Source organism: Canis lupus, chromosome 5, assembly GCF_048164855.1.
Source record: "Canis lupus baileyi chromosome 5, mCanLup2.hap1, whole genome shotgun sequence".
NCBI classification, from domain to species: domain Eukaryota; kingdom Metazoa; phylum Chordata; class Mammalia; order Carnivora; family Canidae; genus Canis; species Canis lupus.
In genome coordinates, this window is record NC_132842.1 from 42,271,359 (window position 1) to 42,296,501 (window position 25,143).

At 38.0% G+C, this 25,143-nt stretch overlaps 1 protein-coding gene across 3 annotated transcripts in view; it reads left to right on the forward strand.

Annotated features, from left to right (window-relative positions):
- The window catches only part of STK32A (serine/threonine kinase 32A), a 130,649-nt gene that overhangs the window by 47,955 nt on the left and 57,551 nt on the right, over positions 1-25,143 (forward strand). For all 3 annotated transcript variants that reach the window (XM_072826391.1, XM_072826393.1, XM_072826392.1), the window contains one exon: positions 16,691-16,864. In XM_072826391.1, coding sequence (XP_072682492.1) covers positions 16,691-16,864 — 174 coding nt within the window. The remainder of the gene's footprint in view (positions 1-16,690; positions 16,865-25,143) is intronic.

Here is a 25,143-nt window from a genome sequence, read left to right on the forward strand (position 1 = left end):
ATTTAATGTTTTTAATATGATGACAAATGGTAATTACTTATCCAAATTTTTTTCTCCAGTAGTTTGTTGCTTGTTGAGGAAAATACAGTTGATTTTTAATATTGACTTTGTGTCCAGTGAACCTGCCAAACTCTCTGATTAATTCTACTGGTTGGCCTTATTGTGGTAATAAGGAAGTTCTCTTTCAGCCCTGGTTTGCTGGAAATTTTTATTACAAATGGGTATTATATTTCATCAAATGCATTTTTTTACCGAGATAATTTCTATTATGTAGTGAAGTAAATTAATGGATTTGCAGATTTTATAATGAGCTTCTTAAAATCAACCCTGCTTGGTCATGTTCTATGAAAATAAATGCTGATTGGTTATGTTCTATTACCTTTTTGTACATATTATCAGATACTATAATATAGAATTTGAACATTTATTTTATGTATTTTCTTATTTATAAACTGTTATTTAATTTATATTCTTATTTATATATTATTTATTGATACTGTTATTGAATATATTCTTAACTTTTAATTATGAAATATATATATACATTTAGATGTGCATACACAAGTTTGAGTGCAAGGAGTAGGAGCCCATTGAGAAGAATCAGTAATGTAGGATAGCATGGGGAGGATTACCAGAGTGAGCCCCTGAAAATGGCAAATGGCTGTGAACGGGGGCTCAGATAATGAGCTGGCCTCAGGTGGAAGCAGCGCACTGCTTTCACTGTGCTGGGAGAGAAGGCAGCGTATGTAAGTGCACAGATTTGTAAGGTGGTGGACCTCTTGGCAGGCAGATGCAGGAGTCTCGTACAATCCCACTGTGAAACATGAGGTCATCCACCGAGAATGAGGAACTGGGCAGAGAAGCTGCTGGGTGAATGAATGTGTGAAACTAATAGAGAATTAGAACAGGATTTTCTAAGTATCTATGTGAGACCAGTGGTTATAAATTTAAAGTGAATCCCATCAGCACAGCTTTGCATTTTTTCTCCTGAGAGTGCACGTTATAGATGTTAATTTGTTGCTGTTTTGATACAGGTTTGTTTAATCAGGATTGGGGTGTAGTTGGGGGAGGTATCCTCACTATAACACAGCTTAATGAACTGAAAAGTAGATTTTCGAGATGTAGGCTCCAGAGATAGATTGCTGGGGGAAACTTAAGAAAATCGTGCATATGTGGAGTCATTTTTCTAGACAGCTAATCTTTTTGAGAACTTATTTTTAAGGTGGCATGCTAAAATATTACATATATTAACTTATATATCTTTAAATACTAGATGCTTGAAGATTAGTATTTGCCCCATTGTAAAGAGGAGTAAGCTGAAGATGAGAGATTTGAGTCCTTGCCCAAACCACAAACCAGAAAGTGATGATAAATCTGGGTTCCAAATCCCATCCCCCAAATTCTCTAAGACCTTTGGTGTTAATGTATATTTTATTAGAATGTTGTTTCTATATGCATCACTACTTCTAAAGCTCTAAAACCAAAAACTTTTAAAAATTATGTGCACCTGCAAATCAATAAAAAAATTTAAAGAGCCATTCAACCTGACCAATGATAGCGTTGTAGTGGAACCAAATTGCTAATTATAACAGAATAACATAAGTCCTTCCCTGCTTCCCTGGAAGAGTTCCAACCACTGGATATCAGAAATAGATATGGACAAAAGAGCCCCATGAGATCAGGGTCAAGGCAGAAAGATCAAAACATGTCTGAAGACGCAGTTGGGCTGGTTAGACTCTAAACGCTAGTCAGGTGAAGGAAGTGGGAAGCATTACAGATGGAGAGGTTAAAAGGGGGGCATGAAAGACACAGGGAAGACTCTTTGCTGAGTAGGATTGCTGGGAAGCGCTCCCCTTACCCTGGAATTCTGAGACTTAGGGAACCTGCTCAGTAATGAAACACTGATTTTCTGGCTAGACAGGAACAGGGTAGACCATACCCTGTCTCTCTACTTCATCCCCTCTGGAGAAACAGCCAATCAAACTGTGTGACTCAGCACCTCCTGGCCCTCTCAGCACCCTTGGGGCCTCCCCAGCCACTTTCTGGATCACAAGTGGCCACTTGTCCTCCCTTTACTAACCCAAAGTCATCCCACTTGACTGTCTCTCTGCAGGTGGTCTCCAATTCCCATGATGTGCAAAAAGTTTTCACTTCTAACACTTTTTTCCTCTGGACCCCTGATAAATCGGGTAAGAGTTTGATTTAATTGTTCCTCATTATCATCTGAGCTTGTGTCTTGGCTTTTCCTTTTATGTAAGTAGCAAGATGGTGTTATTCCCCTTGTCTGCTTACTGGCTCTGTTATTCTCCTGAGGTAACTGTCTCAGGAGATTCTGTAGAAAATAATAATGGTCAAAATTTCCCGAGAGAAGCTTCATAAATAACATCTCCAGAGCCAGTACTGGCAGATCACAAAATTGCATTCAAATCTCTGTCCAGAGAAAGGTCAGGGCTTGAGGAAAATCAAGTACTGCATCAGAACATCAGGAAAATTGTCTGCAAGCTGTTATGTGTGATTTTTAAAAATCACCCACAATCTTTTTCATTGTGTAGATTTTAGATTTTTGCTCATTTTATTGGAGGCTGTAGTTGGTGATTGGAAGCAGGCAGGTATGTGTGTTACATTGTCTGAGGCTTTCCTGGCCCCTCCCCCGTCCTCCTTAGCACCCTCCCACACTCTAACCCCACCCCCACCCCCCACAATATATAAAGGACTCCTACAATTCAATAATAAAAAAGAGAAATAACTCAATTTAAAAATGGACAAAGGGTCTAAAGAGATATTTTTCCAAAGAAGATAAACAAATGGTCAATAAACCCATGAAAGAGTGTTTAACATCACTAGGCACTAAGGAAACATAAATTAAGACCAAAATGATATACTGCTTCACACTGATTGGAAAGGCCACTATTTTTTTTAATGGAAAATAAAAGGTATTGGTAAGGTTGTGAAGAAAATGGAAGCACTGTGCATTGCTGGTAGAAATGTAAAATGGTGAAGCCACTGTGGAAAACATTCTGGTGGTTCCTCAGAAAGTTAAATGTACAATTACCATGTGATCCAGGAATTCCATTTCTAAGCACATTCTAAAATAATTGAAAGCAGGGACTGAAACAGATACTTGTACACCAGTGTTCATAACAGCATTATTACAACAATCAAAAGGTAGAAACAAGTCATATGTCCATCAAAGGATGAATGGATCAACAAAATGTGGCATATGCATACACTGCAATCTCATTTAGCCCAAAACAGAATGAAATTCTGGCACATGCTACAGCATGAATGAACCTAGAAAACATTTTGCTAAGTGAGATAAACCAAATGGACAAACATGATATGATCGCACTTAACATGAGGTGCCTAGAATACACAAATTCAGAGAGACAGAAAATAGAGATGGGGGGAGAAGGAAGAATGAGGAGTTATTTAACAGGTACAGTGTCTGTTTGGGATGAGGAAAAAGTTCTGAAAGTACATAGTGGTGATGTTTGCATAACATTGTCAATGCATTTAATGCCGCTGAATTGTACACTTAAAGTGGTTAAAATAATAAATTTTATACTATATATTTTACCACAATAAAAATCTTTTTAAAGAAGTTACAAGTGAAATGGAGGGATTACAAGAAATGGAGATAGAAGCTCAACTTTTCTCAGTATACCTTGTTTTGCAGATTCCACTTTTAGCCTCAGTATATATCCGGTTTGTGGCATAACCACACAGAAATGTGCTATTCCAAGCAACTTTCAAGCAGTAACTTTACTGTACATCATTGGTGAAACATACCTCAATGACAAAAAAGGATAGCAAAAATATCTTAAAATGTTTGTAGTAATGGTGTTGTCAGAGAGTGTTCATGTTGCTATTCTGAGAGTGTTTTTTTTATATATATTGGGATAAAGCAAACAGAATGAAGGATTATTTGGTGAAACCTCCTTGAGAGACCTCAAAATCCTTGAGAACCAGGATTTTCAGTAAGGGAGAGAGGAATTACTGGTATTATAATGAGAAAATTAAGAATTTCCATTGTCTTGAGTGTCAATAGGAAAGTATCATTATGATCTTCCAATGGACTTACCTTAAAATACATTTGTATGCACCTGTACATATTATACCTATGCCTATACCAAATATCTACATCTGTGCCCAGCGTTCACCACTGAAAAGACCTAGTAACAATGACAACCCATTTTCAAGGAACATTTCTATCATTCAAATAGTTTGGAGGAGGAATTGTACAAGATAGGAGTATTTTTTCTAATCAGAAGATCAAAAAGCTGTCAAAGCCTACTAGGGTCACATCAAAATAACACATGATCCAACTTGACTATGTTTCTGTTGGCCAAAGAATGGACATAATGAATGAAACATCAATAAGTGTGGTAATATCAAACCTGTGAGCTTATTACATCTAAAAAATAAACGAAATTTGTTGCTTGCTTTGGGAGGCTTCTGTGAAACCAAGTCATTTTGAAAAATGATAAATAAAAGAAAGATGTAAGCATTGGTTTTACCTTTCTAATGTGAATTCTACCTCAGAGTAACCAAATAACTGGTCAGAGGCAATTTTATTTTATGTAAAAGTACTCCAGATAAACTATAAAGAAGAGATGATAGAATTCATATATCACAACCCCTAAGGAATTCTTGGAGATAACCATTCCAGAGATTAATAGCTGATAACACCTTGAAAACATAAACTTCTTAATTATATACCCTCTGATCAGAGTATACGACGCCATTTATAAAAAGGTCTTGCCCCTTCAAAATCAAACCTGAGGGATTCCCTGAGTGGCTCGGCAGTTTAGCACCTTCCTTCAGCCCAGGGTGTGATCCTGGAGACCCGGGATCGAGTCCCTGCATGGAGCCTGCTTCTCCCTCTGCCTATGTCTCTGCCTCTCTCTCTCTCTCTCTCTCTCATGAATAAATAAAATAAAATATTAAAAAAATCAAACCTGAGCAAATTATGAGATCTAACCACCAATTTTCATGAAGTACAGAAAGTTGTAGAACATGTAGAAAGACATAACAGAAATGCAGTCAGAAAAATTTAGACTACAGAAATGCTACAGCAAAAATGAATTTTTTTTTCAATAAAAAATTACTAGGAGCCAGTCAGGGAAGCAATAGAATAGATTTGAAGACCCATAAACTAAGGACAAAGTATGGACCTTGTTTGCATCCATTTATAGGACCTAAATAATTCTATAAAAGTTTTTTTAAGTAACATTTCTAGAACAATTAGAGAATGTTAACCTTGAATATTTGATAAAAACTACTAGTCATTTTATATAGGAGCTGATGCAAATGGGTTAGTCTTTTTCCTGATGAGATGACATCAATTATTTTTTCCTTTTTTTGCCTTTTTTAATTGAAATGTATTTGGCATATAACATTGTACAAATTTTAAGGTGTACCATGTTAATTTGATACATTTGTAGGTAATAATATGATTACCATTATAGCGATAATTAGCACCCCTATCTTGTTGTGCAATGATCCTTTCTTTTTCATGGTTAGAATCACTACCTTCTAGTCTCTTAGCAAATTTTTTTTTTTTTTTTTTGGTCTCTTAGCAAATTTGATGACTATAATATTGTTGTCTATATCCACTTGCACTAGATGTCTAGGGCTTTTTTACTACTTGTTGCAAGGAAACAATATATATTGGACATATCAGGGTAGAAAAATATTTTTGTTATATTTGTTAGGCCTTTCAAATATAAAAATATAATTTAAAAATAAAAGGTAAAGAAAATGTAAAATAAAGCATAAATGAAAATAAAATGACTTATCACCATTTAGGTAGCTGGTTATCATATTCTCAGGAAATGTTATGCATATACCAGCATATGCATGTAATATCTTTATTTTCCTTTTGTGGTTATGTGTATATATATCCTTTTGAAACAATATATATATATATATATATATATATATATATATATATATTTGGATTTATTTCAAAGAGAGAGAGAGAGAGAGAGCATGGGGTGGAGGGGAGGGAAAGAGGGAGAGGGAGAGAGAGAATCTCAAGCAGACTCCCTGCTAAGCACAGAGCCTGTTAGTGGGGCTCCATCTCACCACCCTGAGATCAGGACCTGAGCCAAAACCAACAGTCAGATGCTTAACTGACTGAACCACCCAGGTACTGCTGAAATATATCCTTCTATGTACCCTAAACATCTACCTTATAATACATATTATAACACTGTTCTTTCCCTCACCTTGTCTTCAGAATATAATATCTTAGAAACCTTTTATTATTTCAGAATGTAGATCTGCCTCATTTTTTACATTGTTGTACTATGAATTTACCATAATTTATTCACATGCTTCCCTATTGCATGCAAACTGTTTTTTATTTTATAAGATATAATGAGTATCCTCATAAGTACATCTTATTATGATTTTTCAAGTGTATCCTTAGCAAAAGTTCTTGGCAATGAAATTACAGGGTTAAGAACCATGTGGGTTGTTTTGTTTCATTTTGTTTTTGAAGATCTATTTCTCAGTTGTCTTCAAAGGAACTTTCACCAAATTACCCTTCATCAGGGAATCAGAGAGTGTCCATTTCTCCATGTCCTCACCAACCGCGGCTCTCATCAAACCTTGATGGAAGTGTTCTCACTCTGATACATTAATGAATAGAAGTCATACGTGCTTATTTGGATGGTAAATTCACTCCCTCTAAATTTATAGAAGAGAGAATTTAGATAGTTATCTCAAATTGGTGCCAGTGTTATCCAAGCCATTAATCTTTCTTTACCTCAGCTTGTCATTCATGCTGTGGCATTTCAGTTAAACACACACACACACAATAGCTGGATATAGTTTTTGTAAATTATTGAAATCAGATTTTTGCAAACCTTGGGTTTTCTGTGTTGTCATGGCAAATGAATTAGGTGAAATAATACTGTTTATGTTTTTTTTTTTTTTTATGAATTTCACACTGGCTGTACTTTGGAAAATTACTACAGAGCCGCAAGAGGAGAAACATGATGGGCCACTGCTCCAAAGACAGGTTTTAAAATTCAGATCTGTACTTAACAATTGGGACAGTATACCCTAACCTCCTCTTGACCCATTCCTGAGGGATCTCTTCTCACAAGAGCTAGTGCTTTTCCTAAACTGTGAAAAGCCTGCTGTGAGCACTTCCTGTTCAGAGTCTGAAAAACATAGATTAAATTTTCTATCCTTTGAGTGCATAGGACAACATTGGTTCTTAAAGATTCTTCTATGGAGCTGCCTGGCCAGTGATCGGAAATGTCCCACCATTGGAATGAGAATACCATGGAGGCATACAAATTGAATTTTAAGAGTTGACTTGAAGGGCATTTAAATAATTATTCTATTCCCTGGCAGGGTTTTATTAAAGTTTTAGATGATTTTGTTTTGTAAACTATACTAGTCATGGTTCACACAGCATGTGTGTTAACCGTGTGGTTCTTGAACAAATATATAGCCTCTTTATACCATAATCCTTTCTTCCCCTACTCACTGTCCTTTTTTAAAAAAATGTTTTTTAAAATTGTTATTTATTCATTTGAGACAGAGAGCTACAGAGAGAGAGCATGAGCAAGGGGAGAGGCAGAAGGAGAGGGAGAGCAGATTCCATGCCAAGCAGAGAGCCCCATGTGGGGCTCCATCCCAGGACCCAGAGATCATGACCTGAGCCAGAGGCGCCCCTCACTGTCCTTTTTTTCTTTTTTCTTTTCCTATTTATTTATTTATTTATTGTCCTTTTTTTCAATAACAACTTTATTGACGTATATTTTACATATCACTTAATTCAAGGAAACAATTCAGTGATCCTTAGTAATTTTATGGAGTGGTGCACTAATCCCTATAAATCAATTTATAGATCTTTTCATCCTCTCAATAAGATTGCTTTTACTCCTTTAGAGTTAATCCCCATTCCCACCCTGACCCCCAGGCAACTATTAATCTAGTTTCTATATCTCTACAATTGCCCTTTCTGGCAATTAAATTACAAATAAGTCATCTCCTGTGTCTGGTTTCTTTTCACATAGTGTAATGTTGAAGAGCTTCATCCATGTTGTAATCTGTGCTAGTAGTTCATTCCTCTCTGGTGCTCAGTCGTATTTACTGTACGAATATACCACATTTTGTCCATTCAGCAGTTAATAGACATTTAGCCCTTCTCCGGTTTTTGGCAATCCTGAATAATGTTGCAGTGAATATTTGTGTACAAGTCCTTCCATGGAAATATGTTTTTATTTCTCTTGGCTAGATACCCAGGAGTGGAATTGCTAGTGAAATAGTAATATTATGTTTGACTTTTTTTTTTTTAAGATTTATTTATTTATTTATTTACTTATTTATTTATTTATGATAGACATATTGAGAGAGAGAGAGAGAGAGGCAGAGACACAGGAGGAGGGAGAAGCAGGCTCCATGCCAGGAGTCTGACGTGAGACTCGATCCCGGGACTCCAGGATCACGCCCTGGGCCAAAGGCAGGCGCTAAACCTCTGAGCCACCCAGGGATCCCCTGATATGTTTGACTTTTTGAGAGACTCACAAACTGTTTTCCAAAGTGATTGTACAATATGTATTTTCACCAACAATATATCAGAGTTCCCTTTTCTCAGCATCCTAAACCAACACTTCTTACCTCTTATCTGTTATAGCTACTCAGATAGATTTGACATTTGTGATTTTAATTTCCACTTTTCTAATTCCTAATGATGCTGACCATCTTTTCATGTGTATTTTCCTTAGTGAAATATCTATTTGTGTCTCTGTCCATGTTTTGATTGGGTTCTTTTATTATTGAGCTGTAATAGTCCTTTGTAAATTCTGGATATAATTCTTTATTGACTATATATTTTGCAAATATTTTCCCCTACTCTGCTGCTTGCATTTTTATTTTTTTACTGATGTCTTTTGAGGTGCAAAAGTTTTGAATTTTGATAATGTCTAGTTCAGCATTTAACGGACTTTCTTTCATATTGTATCTAGAAAACTTTTGCCTTTCGATGTCTCAAAGATTTTATCCTATGTCTTACTCTAAAAGTTTTACTGTGTTTGTGCTTACATCTTTTTTTTAATTTTTTTTATTTATTTATGATAGCCACAGAGAGAGAGAGAGAGGCAGAGACACAGGCAGAGGGAGAAGCAGGCTCCATGCACCGGGAGCCTGACATGGGATTCGATCCCAGGTCTCCAGGATCGTGCCCTGGGCCAAAGGCAGGCGCCAAACCGCTGCGCCACCCAGGGATCCCCTGTGCTTACATTTATGTCTAGGACCCATTTGAGTTAATTGTTGTATATGGTGTGGTCTAAGTTCATCATTTTTCAAAGTGAAAAAAAAATCAAGTGACTATGAAGCTTCATCTTTGGACTCTTAATTCTGTTCCATTGACATGTAGGTCAATATGCTTTATAGGACATTTAGAAATTGGAAAGTTAAAGTCTTCCCATTTTTTTCCTCTTCAAAATTATTTTGGTTATTCTAAATGTTTTGCACTTCCTTATAAATTTTAGGAGTTACTTGTCAATATATGCAAAAGCAAAAAGCCTGTTGGGAATTTAATAGAGATTGTATTGATTCTGTAGATCAATTTGGGCATAAATGGCATCTTAACAATATTTGAGTCTTCCAATCCATGAACATGGAGTATTCTTTTTTTTTAATTTTTTTTATTTTTACATATTTTTTAAATTGGAGTTCAGTTTGCCAACATATAGCATAACACCCAGTGCTCATCCCATCAAGTGCCCCCCTCAGTGCCCATCACCCAGTCACCCCCAATCCCCGCCCAACTCCCTTTCCGCCACCCCTTGTTCATTTCCCAGAGTTAGGAGTCTCTCATGTTGCGTCAACCTCACTGATACTTCCCATTCATTTTCTCTCCTTTCCCCTTTATTCCCTTTCACTATTTTTTATATTCCCCAAATGAATGAGACCATATAATGTTTGTCCTTCTCCGATTGACTTATTTCACTCAGCAAAATACCCTCCAGTTCCATCCACATTGAAGCAAATGGTGGGTATTTGTCATTTCTAATGGCTGAGTAATATTTCATTGTGTACATAGACCACATATTCTTTATCCATTCATCTTTCGATGGACACTGAGGCTCCTTCCACAGTTTGGCTATTTTTGGACATTGCTGCTATAAACATTGGGGTGCAGGTGTCCCGGAGTTTCACTGCATCTGTATCTTTGGGGTAAATCCCCAGCAGTGCAATTGCTGGGTCGTAGGGCAGATCTATTTTTAACTCTGAGGAACCTCCACACAGTTTTCCAGAGTGGCTGCACCAGTTCACATTCCCACCAACAGTGCAAGAGGGTTCCCCTTTCTCACATCCTCTCCAAAATTTGTTGTTTCCTGACTTGTTAATTTCCCCCATTCTCACTGGTGTGAGGTGGTATCTCATTGTGGTTTTGATCTGTATTTCCTTGATGGCAAGTGATGTGGAGCATTTTCTCATGTGCTTCTTGGCCATGTCTATGTCTTCCTCTGTGAGATTTCTGTTCATGTCTTTTGAACATGGAGTATTCTTTAGTTATTTAGATCTTCTTTAATTTTCCTAAGCAAAGAAAATTTTCTTTGTGATTTTCTGTGTAGAAGTCTTGCACAAGTTTCCTAAATTTATTCTTAAGCATTTTATTCTTTTTGAAACTTTAGCAAATGCAACCATATTCTTAATTTCATTTTCACATTGTTCATTGCTTATTTAGAAAAATGCAATTTTTTGGGTTTTGCATATTGATCTAGTATCCTGCAACCTTGCTATTCTATTTATTCTAATGAGGTTTTATGGTTTTTCTTGTGATTTTCTATGTGCAGAATCATGTTGTGTATGATTAAAGGTAGTTTTGTTTCTTTCAATGTGGAAGTCTTTAACTGATTTTTTTTATTTTGGCTAACTACACTGGCTAGAACCTCCAGTACTATAATGAATGGAAGTGAAAGCAAATGATCTTGCTTTGCTTCTGATCTTAGAGAGAAAGCATTTAGTCTTACCCCATTAAGTATGATGGTCATTGTAGGTTTTTATCACAAATGTCTTTTTTTAAGATTGAAGAAGCTGTTTTATTCCAAGTTTGTTAAGAGTTTTATCATGAATGAGTGTTATATTTTGTGAAAGGCTTTTTCCTCTATCTATTAGGATGATCATATGTTTTGTCCTTTATTTTATTAATATGATTTATTATATTAATCGATTTATAGGTATTAATCTCATTTGTCCATGGTGTAGAATTTTTTTAATATGTTGATGGATTTGGCTTGCTAATTTTTTAAAGATCAAACCTGAATTCTTATGATCAGTAAAAATGGGGATATTGATTCTACTTATCACATAGTTTTGCAGTTACAATTAAATACAATAATACACATAAAGTATCTAGCATGGTATCTGACAGATAGTAAAAGTTTAATTAATGGGCATTATGTCATTTATACCATATACCAGTGTCTTCATATAATTACGTCTTATAAAATAATGGGAAACAACTGTATAAAATTATTCTGCTTAATACTGGACTATATTACATTCATGGGTGGAAGGAGAGAGATAATTAAAATAAGAGCTAACATTTACCCGTTGCAAACTATCTTCCAGGCTCTGTTTTAAGTATTTAATATCGATTAACTAACCAAATCTTCCCAATAGCCCTATGAAGTATGTACCCTTATAGTTGGGGGTGGTGGGGGCTTATATAATTTGTTCCAATTATAAAGACATTAAGGGGAAGAACTGGGATTTGGACACAAGCAGTGTGGCTCCAAGACCATATTCTTTACACACTATGTTATGTGCCATGCTTTATGCTAATTGCTTTACAAACATTATATCTAATATATTCTTAGCCATATGTGCACAAAATGACTACCAATGTGCAGATATCACCTCTGAATTTGTAAGAGATTTGCTGCAAATTCACATATTAAATTTGCTGCAAATTTAATATGAATTTAAATTCATATTTATACCCAAACCTAGGGCAGCCCTGGTGGCTCAGCGGTTTAGCGCCGCCTGCAGCCCAGGGTGTGATCCTGGAGACCAGGGATAGAGTCCCACGTCAGGCTCCCTGCATGGAGCCTGCTTCTCCCTCTGCCTGTGTCTCTGCCTCTCTCTCTCCTCTCTGTGTATTCTCATGAATAAATAAATAAAATCTTTAAAATAAATAAACCCAAACCTATCTGACACTTATTTTTTATCTTATTTTTATTTTTTTAAGTAGGCTCCATGCCTAGTGTAAAGCCCAGCGCAGAGCTTGTACTCACAACCATGAGATCAAGACCTGAGTGAGATCAAGAGTCGGATATCTCTAACCAACTAAACCAACCAGGCATCCCCAAATTTATTTTCTTTTTTTTTCCCAAATTTATTTTCTAATTGTATTTTTCTTAAGTGTGTTTTAACTGATTCTATTTTTGATGAATCAATCAACATATTTTTTCCTCCAAAACCTGAGAGCTTTTAGAAGCAGTAGCTAATATAAGTAATTCATTTCCCTTGTTTTTCTAAATAATGATATTAGAACTGACCCTTGCTCATGTAGAGTGTGAATGAAGATTTGACACATTAGTTCTGCATTCTGCAATAGGCAGCAGGTTCTCCTGTATCATGATTTTCAAGCTTTTTTTGACCCATAAGAAGAAATATATTTTTCATCACAATCCAATAGATATACTCTCATAGAAACATATTCACAAAACCAAAAATTTCATAAATGGTTTGTCTTACATATTAATAACATTTTTTTCTGTGATATTTAATCTGTTCTATTTCTTCAAAAAAGAAGTGCTTGTTAGAATGAGCTGAACTGATTTCACAACCCATTAATGGGTTATAAGCCCAATTTGAAAAACGCTGCATTGGAAATATTTTAGATCACTTCAAATGCTCAGATTCAGATTTATCTCAAGATGGCTTCTGTGAGACAGCTTTAAACATGAGTGACTTCTTCGAACTTAGCAATCATGCTAATTTCTAAAAACAGAACTTAAGGAATGTGTATCACACACACACCTAAAATGTGTGTTTTAAACTTTTTCTTTAGTTCATTTATTAATTTGTAATCTTTTATTCTACAACTATTTATAGAGGCTACATTTCAGGCAGTGTACAAGTGCTCAAGAGCCAAGGATGAGTAAAAAAGCAGGCATGCATCCTGGTGGCATAGTGGGAATGAAAACCATTAAGCCAAAAGCACGCAAGAAAATATTTTCGAATTATGCTGAATTCTATGAACAAGAATATGGCATTGTATATGACAGGGTGACCTGTCTTAATATGGAGTGTTAGAAATGCCTCTGTGAGAAGTGTCACCTGGGCTGAGGGCAACAGATGACGAGGACCCAGCAATGGACAGCATCGTGAGCACAGGCACAGGCCACACCACATCACAGTCTAAGGCTGGAGAGAGCATGGACTACTAGATGAGGGATGGAAGGAAGAGATCTAAGGATAAGTCTGAAAAAGTAAACAGAGACAGACCATACAGGATCCTACAGACCATGAAAAGGGGTGAAAGGGCTTTATGAAGCTGGATGATAGAAGGCTCACAGTGCAAAAATATAACTAGAGTATGTAGAAAGGATTGGAGAGGTCCAAGATTATACAGAAAGAGCCATGAATAGCTACTGCCATTGTCTGCATCAAACATGATGGGACAAGATGAAGTAGTGGTAGTCTTTTGTTGCTTATCTCTCATCCTGCTGAGCACACTGCAATGTATTTCATATGCACTGGAACCAGACTTAATCATTTTGGAGCTGTCAGCTAAGAAATAAAAGTCATGGAAATGCAACAGTGAGTCTCTGTGACAAATGGGCGAGGTGTAAGGAAGCTCTTCCTCTTTTATCAATAAATATCAGACTATGAGGGATCCCTGGGTGGCGCAGCGGTTTGGCGCCTGCCTTTGGCCCAGGGCGCGATCCTGGAGACCCCGGATCGAATCCCACGTCAGGCTCCCGGTGCATGGAGCCTGCTTCTCCCTCTGCCTATGTCTCTGCCTCTCTCTCTCTCTCTCTCTCTCTATGTGACTATCATAAATAAAAAAAAAATTAAAAAAAAAAATCAGACTATGATATGAACTTGCATATTCTAGTTATCACCAAACTATATTATGCCCACATATTTTACTGAATATGGTTCTATATAATCAAATACTTATCTTCCCTTTCTCTGAGAGTTTTTAAGATCTATGTAAAGGGCTTCAGATCTGATGTACTGAAGGAGGAATATGATTCTTAACAGCCAAACCTGGCTCCATGATTAAATAAATTTATATTCATACTGGACAGTGAAGAATGTTGCCTCTTGCCTGGGCCACTTCTTTCTTTGATTAATAATCCCCTGCATGTAGAACACTGTTGCTAACTTGCCATGACTGACACCTTTATCTGTTCAGGAAAAATGGTTGCTCATCAAGGCAAATCTAATAATATCATTGCCCTTCCTTGGAGTTAAGTAGAGTGGAGTCCTCTGGAAGGGGAGTCCTCTGGTATGTGGCCAGGTTTCTGACTTCTACCTGTCTCCCATGGGAGCTGAACGCAGTCAACGACTGCTCTGTAAGATAGCCTGGTCTGCATAGGCTATTTCCCTTGGCATCTCTTCTCCTTTTTCTGATACCCAGGCCTCACCCATATCACCACCCCTACCCCACTTGCCACCGATCCCAACAGACCTCACACACATCCCAGGGGGGATCATCATTTCAGATTCATTAGCTGAGAGCAGCCGAAGGTATCACAGGTCCCAGGCATGATTACATTTATTAGTACATTGTTGCTTACTGAAAGTCCAATAAAACACAACAAATATAATAAAAACAACAAATATAACACAAAAAATATAAAAATAGTAGTGGAGTGGGAAGGATTGTGAAGCAAATAGCCCGGGTTCAGGCACCTTTTCTGGTGCCCATTGAACCAATGGCAGGGATGACCAGCCAGTTATCACAGTGAAGTGAAGAATATCATTTCCAAAAAGACAATACCAAAAATGTATTCATTGTCATATTTTTACAAAGCGTTTCCTGTGTTTCTGTCTAAACTTCTCCAAGGGCTTAATTTCTGTCATCTTCTATGTGAATCAGTCTTAGTGGTAAACAAAATGTTATTCTTTGGACAAGTAAGCATCAGGAACTGGTGGTCTTCATTAGAATGTTACTGCTTCAGATTAATGCTTCATTGAATTTCTCTTGTTTCTTTTCCTTGCAATTCCCTACCTTCTCCTTTAGCACAATGATCATTATAAAGAAGAAAAAAAATACCAGGTGTGGTTCCTCAGTTATTGATATTCTACATTTCTTTCCCAAGCAAAGAATTTGTCACCAGGAATTAGTTTGCATCCCTGGGCACAGCTTGCAGACAATCAAAGAATTATTTGATTCAAATAAAAATTTAAAATGTGATCTCAGTGACATTATGTCAAAAGAAACATGTCAAAACAGTGCTGATTCAGAGAGCATTATTGTGCCTAGAAATCATGTCTCTGCTTTGAAGGAAACAAAATAAATCCTAGCAGCGGGAATGCATTTTTACAAGAGACTCTTTGCAAACAGCACAGGCCAGTTCTGCTCTCCTGTATCTCATTTCCTCTTCCAATCTCTCCACACTGTGCTCCTTCAAGTGTGAAGTCCATGCTTGATTGTAGGTCCTCCTTAAAACTCTTCATTGTCACCCTAATGCCTACAGACTTGTGAACAGGCACCTGTCATGGGATGTGCCATCTGCGTTCCTCTCTCAGCTCAAGCTTCCCCATCATACCTGTTGGAGAGCAAACCCAAACTATTTTCCTTTTTCGACTCACACTATGTTCTTTCCCATGTCTGGGTTTAATGCAGGCTGTTTTTCTCTATCAAATCTTACTTTTGGACTTGGAGAACACTTCAGCTCTACCGTGTATTAGGCATTTCACCTTGTGCACATTCTTCACCAGGTCTTGACTTCCTCATTTGTAAAATGGGAGCTTAAGAGCAGCACTTTGGGGGTTGCTAGGGGTGCTGTTTGTAGAGGGCTTCAGCGCCTGCCCCAGAGAAGTGGCTCAATGGAGATATAGGTGACACCAGTTTTATTTTGTGCCTGTTATTATCACCACCCTTCAAAATATAACTCAGGTCTCACTTCCGCTGAGAAGCTTTCCCTTACCTCCCCATCCCAAAGTGAATTACTTCCTTGTACTATGCACTTACTTTTTTATTGCCCTTTTGTATCTTTTTCTTATCATTAATGCGGTACACGATTTGTTATAAGGTTGCTGGGCAATGAAGTTTTATCGTGTGGAAAAATGGGAATGAGAATGGTTCAAGGACACCTCATAATTCACATTTTATGGACCTCCTGCAATAGTGTGGTTAGGATATGATTGTTAATGGTAAGTGGATGAGTGGGGTTTTCTTTGTTCCTGGGCTTTATAGTTTTGTAAGCTAATAGTTATTGAGTGCTTAGTATATGTCAGGCAGGATATTAAGTGTTGTACTTGTTCTTTACTATGATCAAATGTGGTAGATATTATTCCCCTTCACACATATGGAAACTGAAGGTCTAGGGTCATAGAGCAAGGGAGAGACCATCTGCTCCTACACCTTGAACTCTTTGCTCGAGAACACTCTGTTCTGATCTATGAGGGGTCATTTGCCTCTGGGACTCTATAGTATGTAAATGTATTTAATACTCTTTCATTTCTAATTCTATTCCAGGTACTCCTTCCAAGATGAGGAGGATATGTTCATGGTAGTGGATCTCCTGCTGGGCGGGGACCTGCGCTATCACCTGCAGCAGAATGTCCGCTTCCAGGAAGACACCGTGAAGCTCTTCATCTGTGAGCTGGCCATGGCCTTGGACTACCTACAGAGCCAGCGCATCATCCACAGGTCAGTTAGATCCAAGGGGACAGCCTTGCACTGAATTACAGAAGAGAATTCATAACCTGGTACATTCAACAAGTTCTTGTTAAACATGACAGGTAATCCGCACTGAACTCTTGCAACAGCCCCTTGAAATAGTCTTATTGTCCCTCTTGTGAATATTTTTTTAAATGAGTACATTGAGCTAAATTTGCTCAAGGTCAGTTAGTGAACAATAATACCAGAATCAATGAGTATTGGCACTAGACAAAGAAAAAGTGACATATAGGAATGTATCTCCTTCACTTGGGGAATCTGTGTTAAATGGAGACAAATAACACAAGTAGGTATAAACTCAAATAGACATTAGACAGAAAAGGATAATACTTTTCTTTGTAAAGGTATTGGTAGGTGGGGCAGCTGGGTGCCTCAGTCAGTTGAGTGTCTGACTCTTGATTTTAGCTCAGGTTGTGATCTTGGGGTTGTGAGATCAAGCCCCACATCAGGCTCTGCACTCAGCACGGAGTCTGCTTCAGATTCTCTCCCTCTTCTTCCCACTCACACACACACTCTCTCTCAAATAAATAAAATCTTTTTTAAAAGAGATATTGGTAGGGTTTTTTTTGGTTCAAGTTTTTTTTTCAATTCTAGTCATTTAACATCTATTGTAATTTCGGTTTCAAGAGCAGAATTTAGCAATACAAAGATATCGGTAGTTTTACTGATGATTTCCTATGTAGTATCTCCTTTGATCTCTATAATAACTTGTGATAAGTGATCAGAGCAGGTATACTTGGACCGTATTAAATATGAGAAAACCATGATTTGGAGGTATTAAATTATCATCCAGGTTATTTATGATAATATTTATTAAAATTTTTATTTTAATTCCAGTATACTTAACATATAGTCTTATATTAGTTTCAGGTGTATGAGATAGTGATTCAACAATTCTAAATATTCCCCAGTGCTCATTATAACAAATACCCTCCTTAATGCCTTTCACCTATTTCACACATTCCCCCACCCACCTCTCCTCTGGTAACCATCTGTTTATTTCTCTATGGTTAAGAGTCTATGTCTTGGTTTGTTTCTCTCTTTTTTTCCCTTTGCTTGTTGTCTTGTTTCTTAAATTCTGCCTATGAGAGAAATCATATGGTATTTGTCTTTCTCTGACTTATTTTACTTAGCATTATACTCTCTAGCTCCATCTCTTTCATAGTACTAGAAGTCCAAGCCTCACCTAGCAGGCAACAAAAAGAAATAAAAGGCATCCAAATTGGTGAGGAAGAAGTAAAACTTTCAATGTTTGCAGATGACATGATACTACACACACAAAATCCTAAAGACTCTACCAAAAAACTACTAGAATCAATAAATGAATTCAGTAAAGTCACAGGGTACAGAATCGATGTATAGAAATCTGTTGCATTTCTGTACACTAATAATGAGGAGGCAGAAAGTGAAATTAAGAAAACAGTTCCATTTATAATTGTGACAAAAACAATGAAATATCTAGGAATAAAGTTAACCAAAGAGGTGAAAGACCTATACTCTGAAAACTACAAAACACTGATAAAAGAAATTGAAGATGATTCGAAGAAATGAAAAAACATTCCATGTTCATGGGTCAGAAGAACAAAATTATTAAAATGTCTATGCTACCCAGAGCAATCTACAGATTTAATGCAATCTCTATCAAGATGCCAACAGCATTTTTTACAGAGCTATAACAAATAATTCTTAAATTTGTATGAAACCAGAAAAGATCCTGAATAGCCAAAGCAATTTTGAAAAAAGAAAAACAAAACTGTAATTATCAGAATTCCAGACTTCAAGTTATATTGCAAAGCTGTAATAATCAAAACAGGATGGTACTGACATAAAAACAGACACAAATATAATGGAAGTGAATGGAAAACCCAGAAATAAACCCACAACTATATGATCGATCGTTTATAAGAATTTTGAATCTAATCACCATCAATGCAACTACAATTTACTGATGACTTTGTACATATGCCAGATATTACTACGTGCTATTCTATATTATCTTATTAAATTCTCAGAACTCAAGGAAGATACCACATTTCATTATAGGATCACCATTATACCGATGAGGAAATTGTGGCTCAAAGATTTGAAAGGACAAATCACTGACAAATGGCATTGCCAGAATTTAAATGTAGGTCTTTCTGAACCCAAAGTCAGAGCTCTGACTACTACACCAACTTGCATTCATTACACATATGAAATTTATGCATTAAGTATGCATCATTGAGTGGAAATCAACACATATGACTCTGCTGCTGTCTTATTTCTAATCTTTGAAGAATTTGCTAGGTTTTTAAGTATGTTTACATCTTTACAGTGTAGTAAAATTCTGGCCAAATAAAATATTTTCCAACCACTAAGTTGACATTTATCTAAAATATATGTAGATGAGTACAGAGCCTGTGGATGAAGATGTAGCATCATAATTTATAGATTCTCTGTGCAGGTACTATGGAACAATCTGTGTGTAATCTTGATCCTGTATACTTTCAGTCATATTTTAATTTCCTGTCTTTCGGAGGACCTACTTGTGTTGGAAATGTGCTCTTCAGGCAATAGGTGAATAGAAAGCAGACCAGTTCATCGTCTATGAGCTTGGAAGCAAATGAACACACCTGGTGTTTTGTCAGTAACTGAGAACCCTGTTCCCAAGCAGTCTTTCTCCCATACTAACGTTCTGCCCCCATCACAACCCCAGTTCTTTCTAAGGAAAAACTTGCCTATTTGTAGTCTATGGTGTCTCTCTCGGGGTATTCATGCTCATTCATCCTACCCAAGATTGCCAACCCACAGCCTGCTTGGGTTGCTAACATCCTAGATCTCAGAAAGGAGACAGGTACAATGAGAAGCCAGCATGGCTACAAGGGCCTTTCAACTTTCTTTCCCTGTTTGAATCTGGGGTCTGTGTCGTCTTTCTCTGGGCTTCATTTTCTCTGTCATCACAAGTCAAGATACTCTAAGCATTTCTGCCCTATGTTTAGAAATGCATTCCAAAAGGAATTCAGGAGAAAAAAAAAACCAAAACAGAAAAGTCAACACAATTTGTGCCCTAAGGAACTTACAAACACCAAACATTGCTGTTCATTACTTCCTCCCTTGCTCTTTGTTGCTCTCATCATTCTGCCACTTGTATAAGAAACCAGCGATTAACTTTCTCCCTCTGGGCCTTCACACACTCACAATCATTACTCCATGCCCATCCTCAGAAGAGCCTCTTTGAACCAAAGTGTCTCCTCACCGCAGTAAGGTGAATGCAAGGCAAACTCAGTGACATTCTGACCATGTTGTTAAAAAATGAGAGGAGCTCCTCTCAGGGTCAGAAAATAATCCAGGTGTATTTCTGTTGCCTATAAGGCCCCACTGAGCCTCTCATGTGTTATATTGTATAGGCGACTGTGGCTCTTTGTACTTCTCCTGAGGACCTGTGACATTGTTAATGTGTAATTACTTAATTACTATCTGCCGCTCTGCCACGATGGAAACCTCATGTGTGTTTTGCTTTTCACCGTAGAACAAGGATGCAGCAACCTCGCATGCCTGAACCATACAAATGATTGACTAAAAGCCAGGTTTACAAATGAGACAAAATTAAAATATAAGGTATGAAAGCCAAGAATTTCAGACCTACCTTGGTGTTCACATGGAGTAACCATATAATTCATCATCCAAATCAGGGAACTCCTGAGAATGAAAGAAGTCGTTATTAATATTTATGCTTGGGCAACAGGCAAATAAATGTTCTGGAAAAAAACAGGGCATGTATCAACATCATTAAGGCTTTTCAAGACAGTACTGACCAAATAAACAGGTTGATTGGGAGAGTGCTCTGATAATCATGGCTTTCTGCCTCCAGAGTACCCAATATCAAATTGAGACAGTGTCAAGTGGCTTAAAACACATGGACACAGTAAAATAAGCGGTGTTCTTTTGTCTGCAGCGTTAAAAGGATAATAATGATGGCACTCGGAGGCTCGGGCTCAGGGGGCAGAGTTAAAATGGTGAAGAGCAACATAGAAGAAGAGGAAGCTTTTGAGTAATTCTCTTTTTTTAAAAATCTTTCTTCAGGGGAGCTTGGGTGGCTCAGTCAGATATGTGTCTGACTCTTGGTTTCAGCTCAGGTCGTGATCTCAGAGTGATGAGATCGAGCCCTGCATCAGGCTCCACGCTTAGCTTAATAGTCTCCCTCTCTGGCTCTCTCTCTCTCTCTCTCTCTGCCCCTCCACTAGTGCATGCTCGCTCTCTCTCTCTCTTTCTCAAAAAAAATAAAATAAAATAAAAAATAAAAATAAAAACAACTTTCTTCAAGAAAATCCAAAAACTCATGCTAGATTTGATGGAATCTAAGATAAAACATCTTTCAGCTACTTAGAAAATTGGATAATAAGACACATCCTTAGTTCTGAATTACTACGTCGTGAGTGAAGAAAGCAGAGTCTACGAAATTCAGTAGCTGCCGAAGACAAGGAAAGACCATCTATCTGCTTGGGTCAAATATGCGACTTCCTAATTTCAGGAAAACGTTGTTCCAAAAACAACATTATGTCTCTGGACCTGGTAGAAGATTCAGAATTCTCCACAGGCCTCGGCAAATGCAAATGCGTGTGGAGCCGTAGCCTGGGGGGCTGCCACCTACCGAGGGCTTCCTGGGCAGCAGGCCCCGGTGCTTTCTTTCATCCAGTCTGCTCCCGCCCAGGAGCCCGGGCCGGGTCTCCATCTACAGCCAAGGAAGCTGGCTGGGGAGATGAGGGACCGGGCCCAGGGTCGCCGGGCTGACGAGTAGGGGAGGCGTCACTGAAGGCAGGGCAGAGGTCACCATCTCCACAGGAGGGGTGGTCAGCGCGGCTGTGGCTCCGGGGCGGGCAGGGGACGAGGTGAGGCCCGGCCACTGCCCTTGGGCACGTCCTCTGGCTCCACAGGCGAGGGTGGCCCATCGGCAGCCACTGAGGACAGAACAACTCAAAGCGCAGGGTGGGAGAGCGCCTGAGCTACTTCAGACAAGATGATGGTTTGGGGCGACAGAAAACAATGTTTCTTGAGAGTTCAGAGGATTTAAAAAGGATTTTAAGAACCAGAGCAGAACGAAGAGTCCAGTCTGTGTAAGAAGAACCGTATTCTGAAGGAAAGCGCTCGTTAATCAACCCGTATTCCATAGAACGGTCTGTTTTGAATTTTTGCCTCACGTTGACTTTCCCGCCAGCCACGTCTGCTATCGGTTATTTTTTTTAAATACCATAAATCCCGTTTCTCTCACAAATTCTAAGCGAGCTATGAAGAGAGTTTTGTTTTATTTTGTGGACTCTTTTTAAGTCTACAGACTTTAGTGTTTGGTAGTTTTCCTCAATATGTAGAGTATTTAGCTACATGTCCTCACTTTTAGAAACTTCCTTTCCTGCAGTTGTTGTGGAAGACACAGGATTGCACAATAACCATTAATTTTGAATCGTGCAGTTAGACACTTTTCTTATTAGCAAGAAGTCAAAACGTTTTTCTACGAGGACAGCTTGAAAATCAGCATTAGTTTCCAAATTATGGCCAGATTCTGGTTCAGTATTCCCCTTAACTTACATTAAATCAGTGAGCAAAGATTTTAAAATGTAGACACAGTGATTATTTGTTTTTATTAAGAAAACAAGGAAAATGAAACTCGTTACAATCCTTCCTGTGGGGATAGTACTGTTTGATTTGTTGATTGCCACAGTCTCTCCAGTGACTAATGTGACGGAAAATAATGATTAGAGCCCAAAGACAAATTTGTATTCACTCCCTAGTCAGATGTTAAAGAAGCCTCAATTACAAATTTGCACTAATGAAGCCAATTGTATGGGACAGTGAAAGAGGAAGTCATCCTGGATCAAAATACCATTTGTGAGGGAGTGTTGATGTTTTTTTTTTTCCTCTTTGTAAGAATTACCCCCACTCTCATGCTTTCCAAATCCTATAGGAATGAGATGAAACTCTAATGAGGCAATTTGTAGAGATAACTGCAATACAGCAGAGTTGCAAACGTTTCATCTCCAGCAGATTACAGATGTATTGAAGCAGGAATAAAAGAAAATGTCCGATTGCCCAAAATAGACAGGCCGGTGTTTTTACTCATCACCTTTGTCTTCTTTGCTATGATCACAGGAACCAGTAACTGACACTCTGGTTCATCTCGGAGCCTCTGGGAAGAGACACATAGGAACTGGTTTTCCCACACTTGCCTTTGGACTGAAGTAGCTACTTGCGAGAAGCTGCTATCATTCTTCTAGAAATCAGCATTTCAATGGTGAAGAATAAGCTTAGAGATAATGCCTCTACTATAAATATTCATTCACAAATTGTTTCTTGAGCACCTCTTTGCCAGACAGTGTTCTCGATGCTGGACTGCAGTGGTGAAAGGACGGACAAGTGCCTTGCTGTTCAGAGTTAATGATATCATGGCATTAAAGGGAGCCAAGTAAAACATTTCAACATTCATATCAGAAAGATCTTAATCCTGTGGCATGTAGTATAAATAAAATAAGTGGCTGTGGGTCTATCCTGCCACACGCATGTACACACTCATCTGCATCTTCACAATGGTTATAATCATGCTTCGAATTTGTAACCCCTGGGTTACAAGATTCTTTATAAAGTGCCATCTCTCCCTCCTAAACTTAAGCCCTTACAGATGGAGACTACACCTCACTCAGGTTCTGAATCCCAGCATATAATCTAACCCAGAGTGGTTGCTGAATAAATCAATAGCTGAACAAATGAATGAGGACAATATAGACATGTGATCCTTGGGTCAACGTAAAGGCAAAGGTTACCGTGGGTAATGTTGTCTTCGGCAACTTTATAAATTTAATGCATACATTCCTATAGTATGCCCACAAGCGTGTGGAGCTCTGTGCTGCCTTTCTTCCATGCTGTTATTTTTTTATCCTGTATAAGAAATGACCACAAAGTGACTTAAAATAACACATAGTTATAGTTATCTCAAAGTTTCTTTGGGTTGGGAGTCTTGGCACATTTTGACTGGGTTCTCTGAAAGGCTCCATTCAAGGTGCTGGCCAGAACTGGGTTTTCTTCAGCAGGCTGGCCTGGGCAAAGGTCAACTTCCAAGTTCAGGCAGGATATTGACAGAATTAATTTCCTTGAGGCTGTAGGACTCATATTATTAGCTCCTTTTCTCAAATTCACTGACAAGAGCAAGATTCTAGAGTGATTGTGCTAGACAGGCAAGAGTATGTATCACTAAATAACCATTACATAATAGAACACAATCACAGGAGTGACATCTCATCAGCTTTGTTACATAATGTTGGTTAGAAGCAAGCTATATGGGGCACCTGGGTGGCTCAATAGTTGAGTGTCTGCCTTTGGCTCAGGTCATGATCCCTGGTTCCTGGGATCGAGTCCCACATCAGGCTCCTTGCAGGAAACCAGCTTTTCCCTCTGCCTATGTCTGCCTCTCTCTCTGTGTCTCTCATGAGTAAGTAAATAAAACTAAAAAAAAAAAAAAAAAAAAAAAAGGCAAGCTATACAACCAGCCCACATTCAGGGACTGGGGATGATACAAGACACCAGGAAGTGGGGATCATGTGGGTCACCATAAATCTGTCCACCATACTTCCTCTAAAGAAGTTGTACTACACCAGATGTTGACACCAATTTCCTCTATGACCTTAAACATAACCTCAAACTTCCCTCAAGGAGGTTTAACTAAATGACCAGGATGGGTTTTTTTTTTTTTTCACACCTAAGAGTCTAGAATGATTTCCCCTTAACTCTGATAGGATGTTCTTCAAAGTGTGATCTCAGTGTTTCTTTGCTCTCTACCACACACCCATTTCTCTCCAAGAAGGCTGTGTGACCAAAATGTACTATCTAAAAAGCATGAGACATGAGGTGTGAAAAACAGCTGTTAGCACACTGACCAATTAAGGTCTTATTTGCAGTTGAGCTGTGAACCAAAATTATTCATTTCAACCAAGGTCTTTAGTTTGTTACAGGCAGAGCTCTCCTGGCTGACATTTCACCTTCTGTCTGACTCACATACACCATACTGTCTTGAAAGTCACATTTCATTTTCCTGAGATGATAATGCATAGGAAAAAAATAAGATCTTTCTGCAGCTAATCAGTTTAGTCAGTGATCATTGAGTGACAGTTGAATGAACTTGCCAACTCAGTGACACCCCCAGCTTTCTGAAGCCTGTGAGAGTAGGAGTGAGTCATCTGGAGAGATGTTTTTCTAGTTCCTAAAGGTGCCTACTGCTTTCCGCT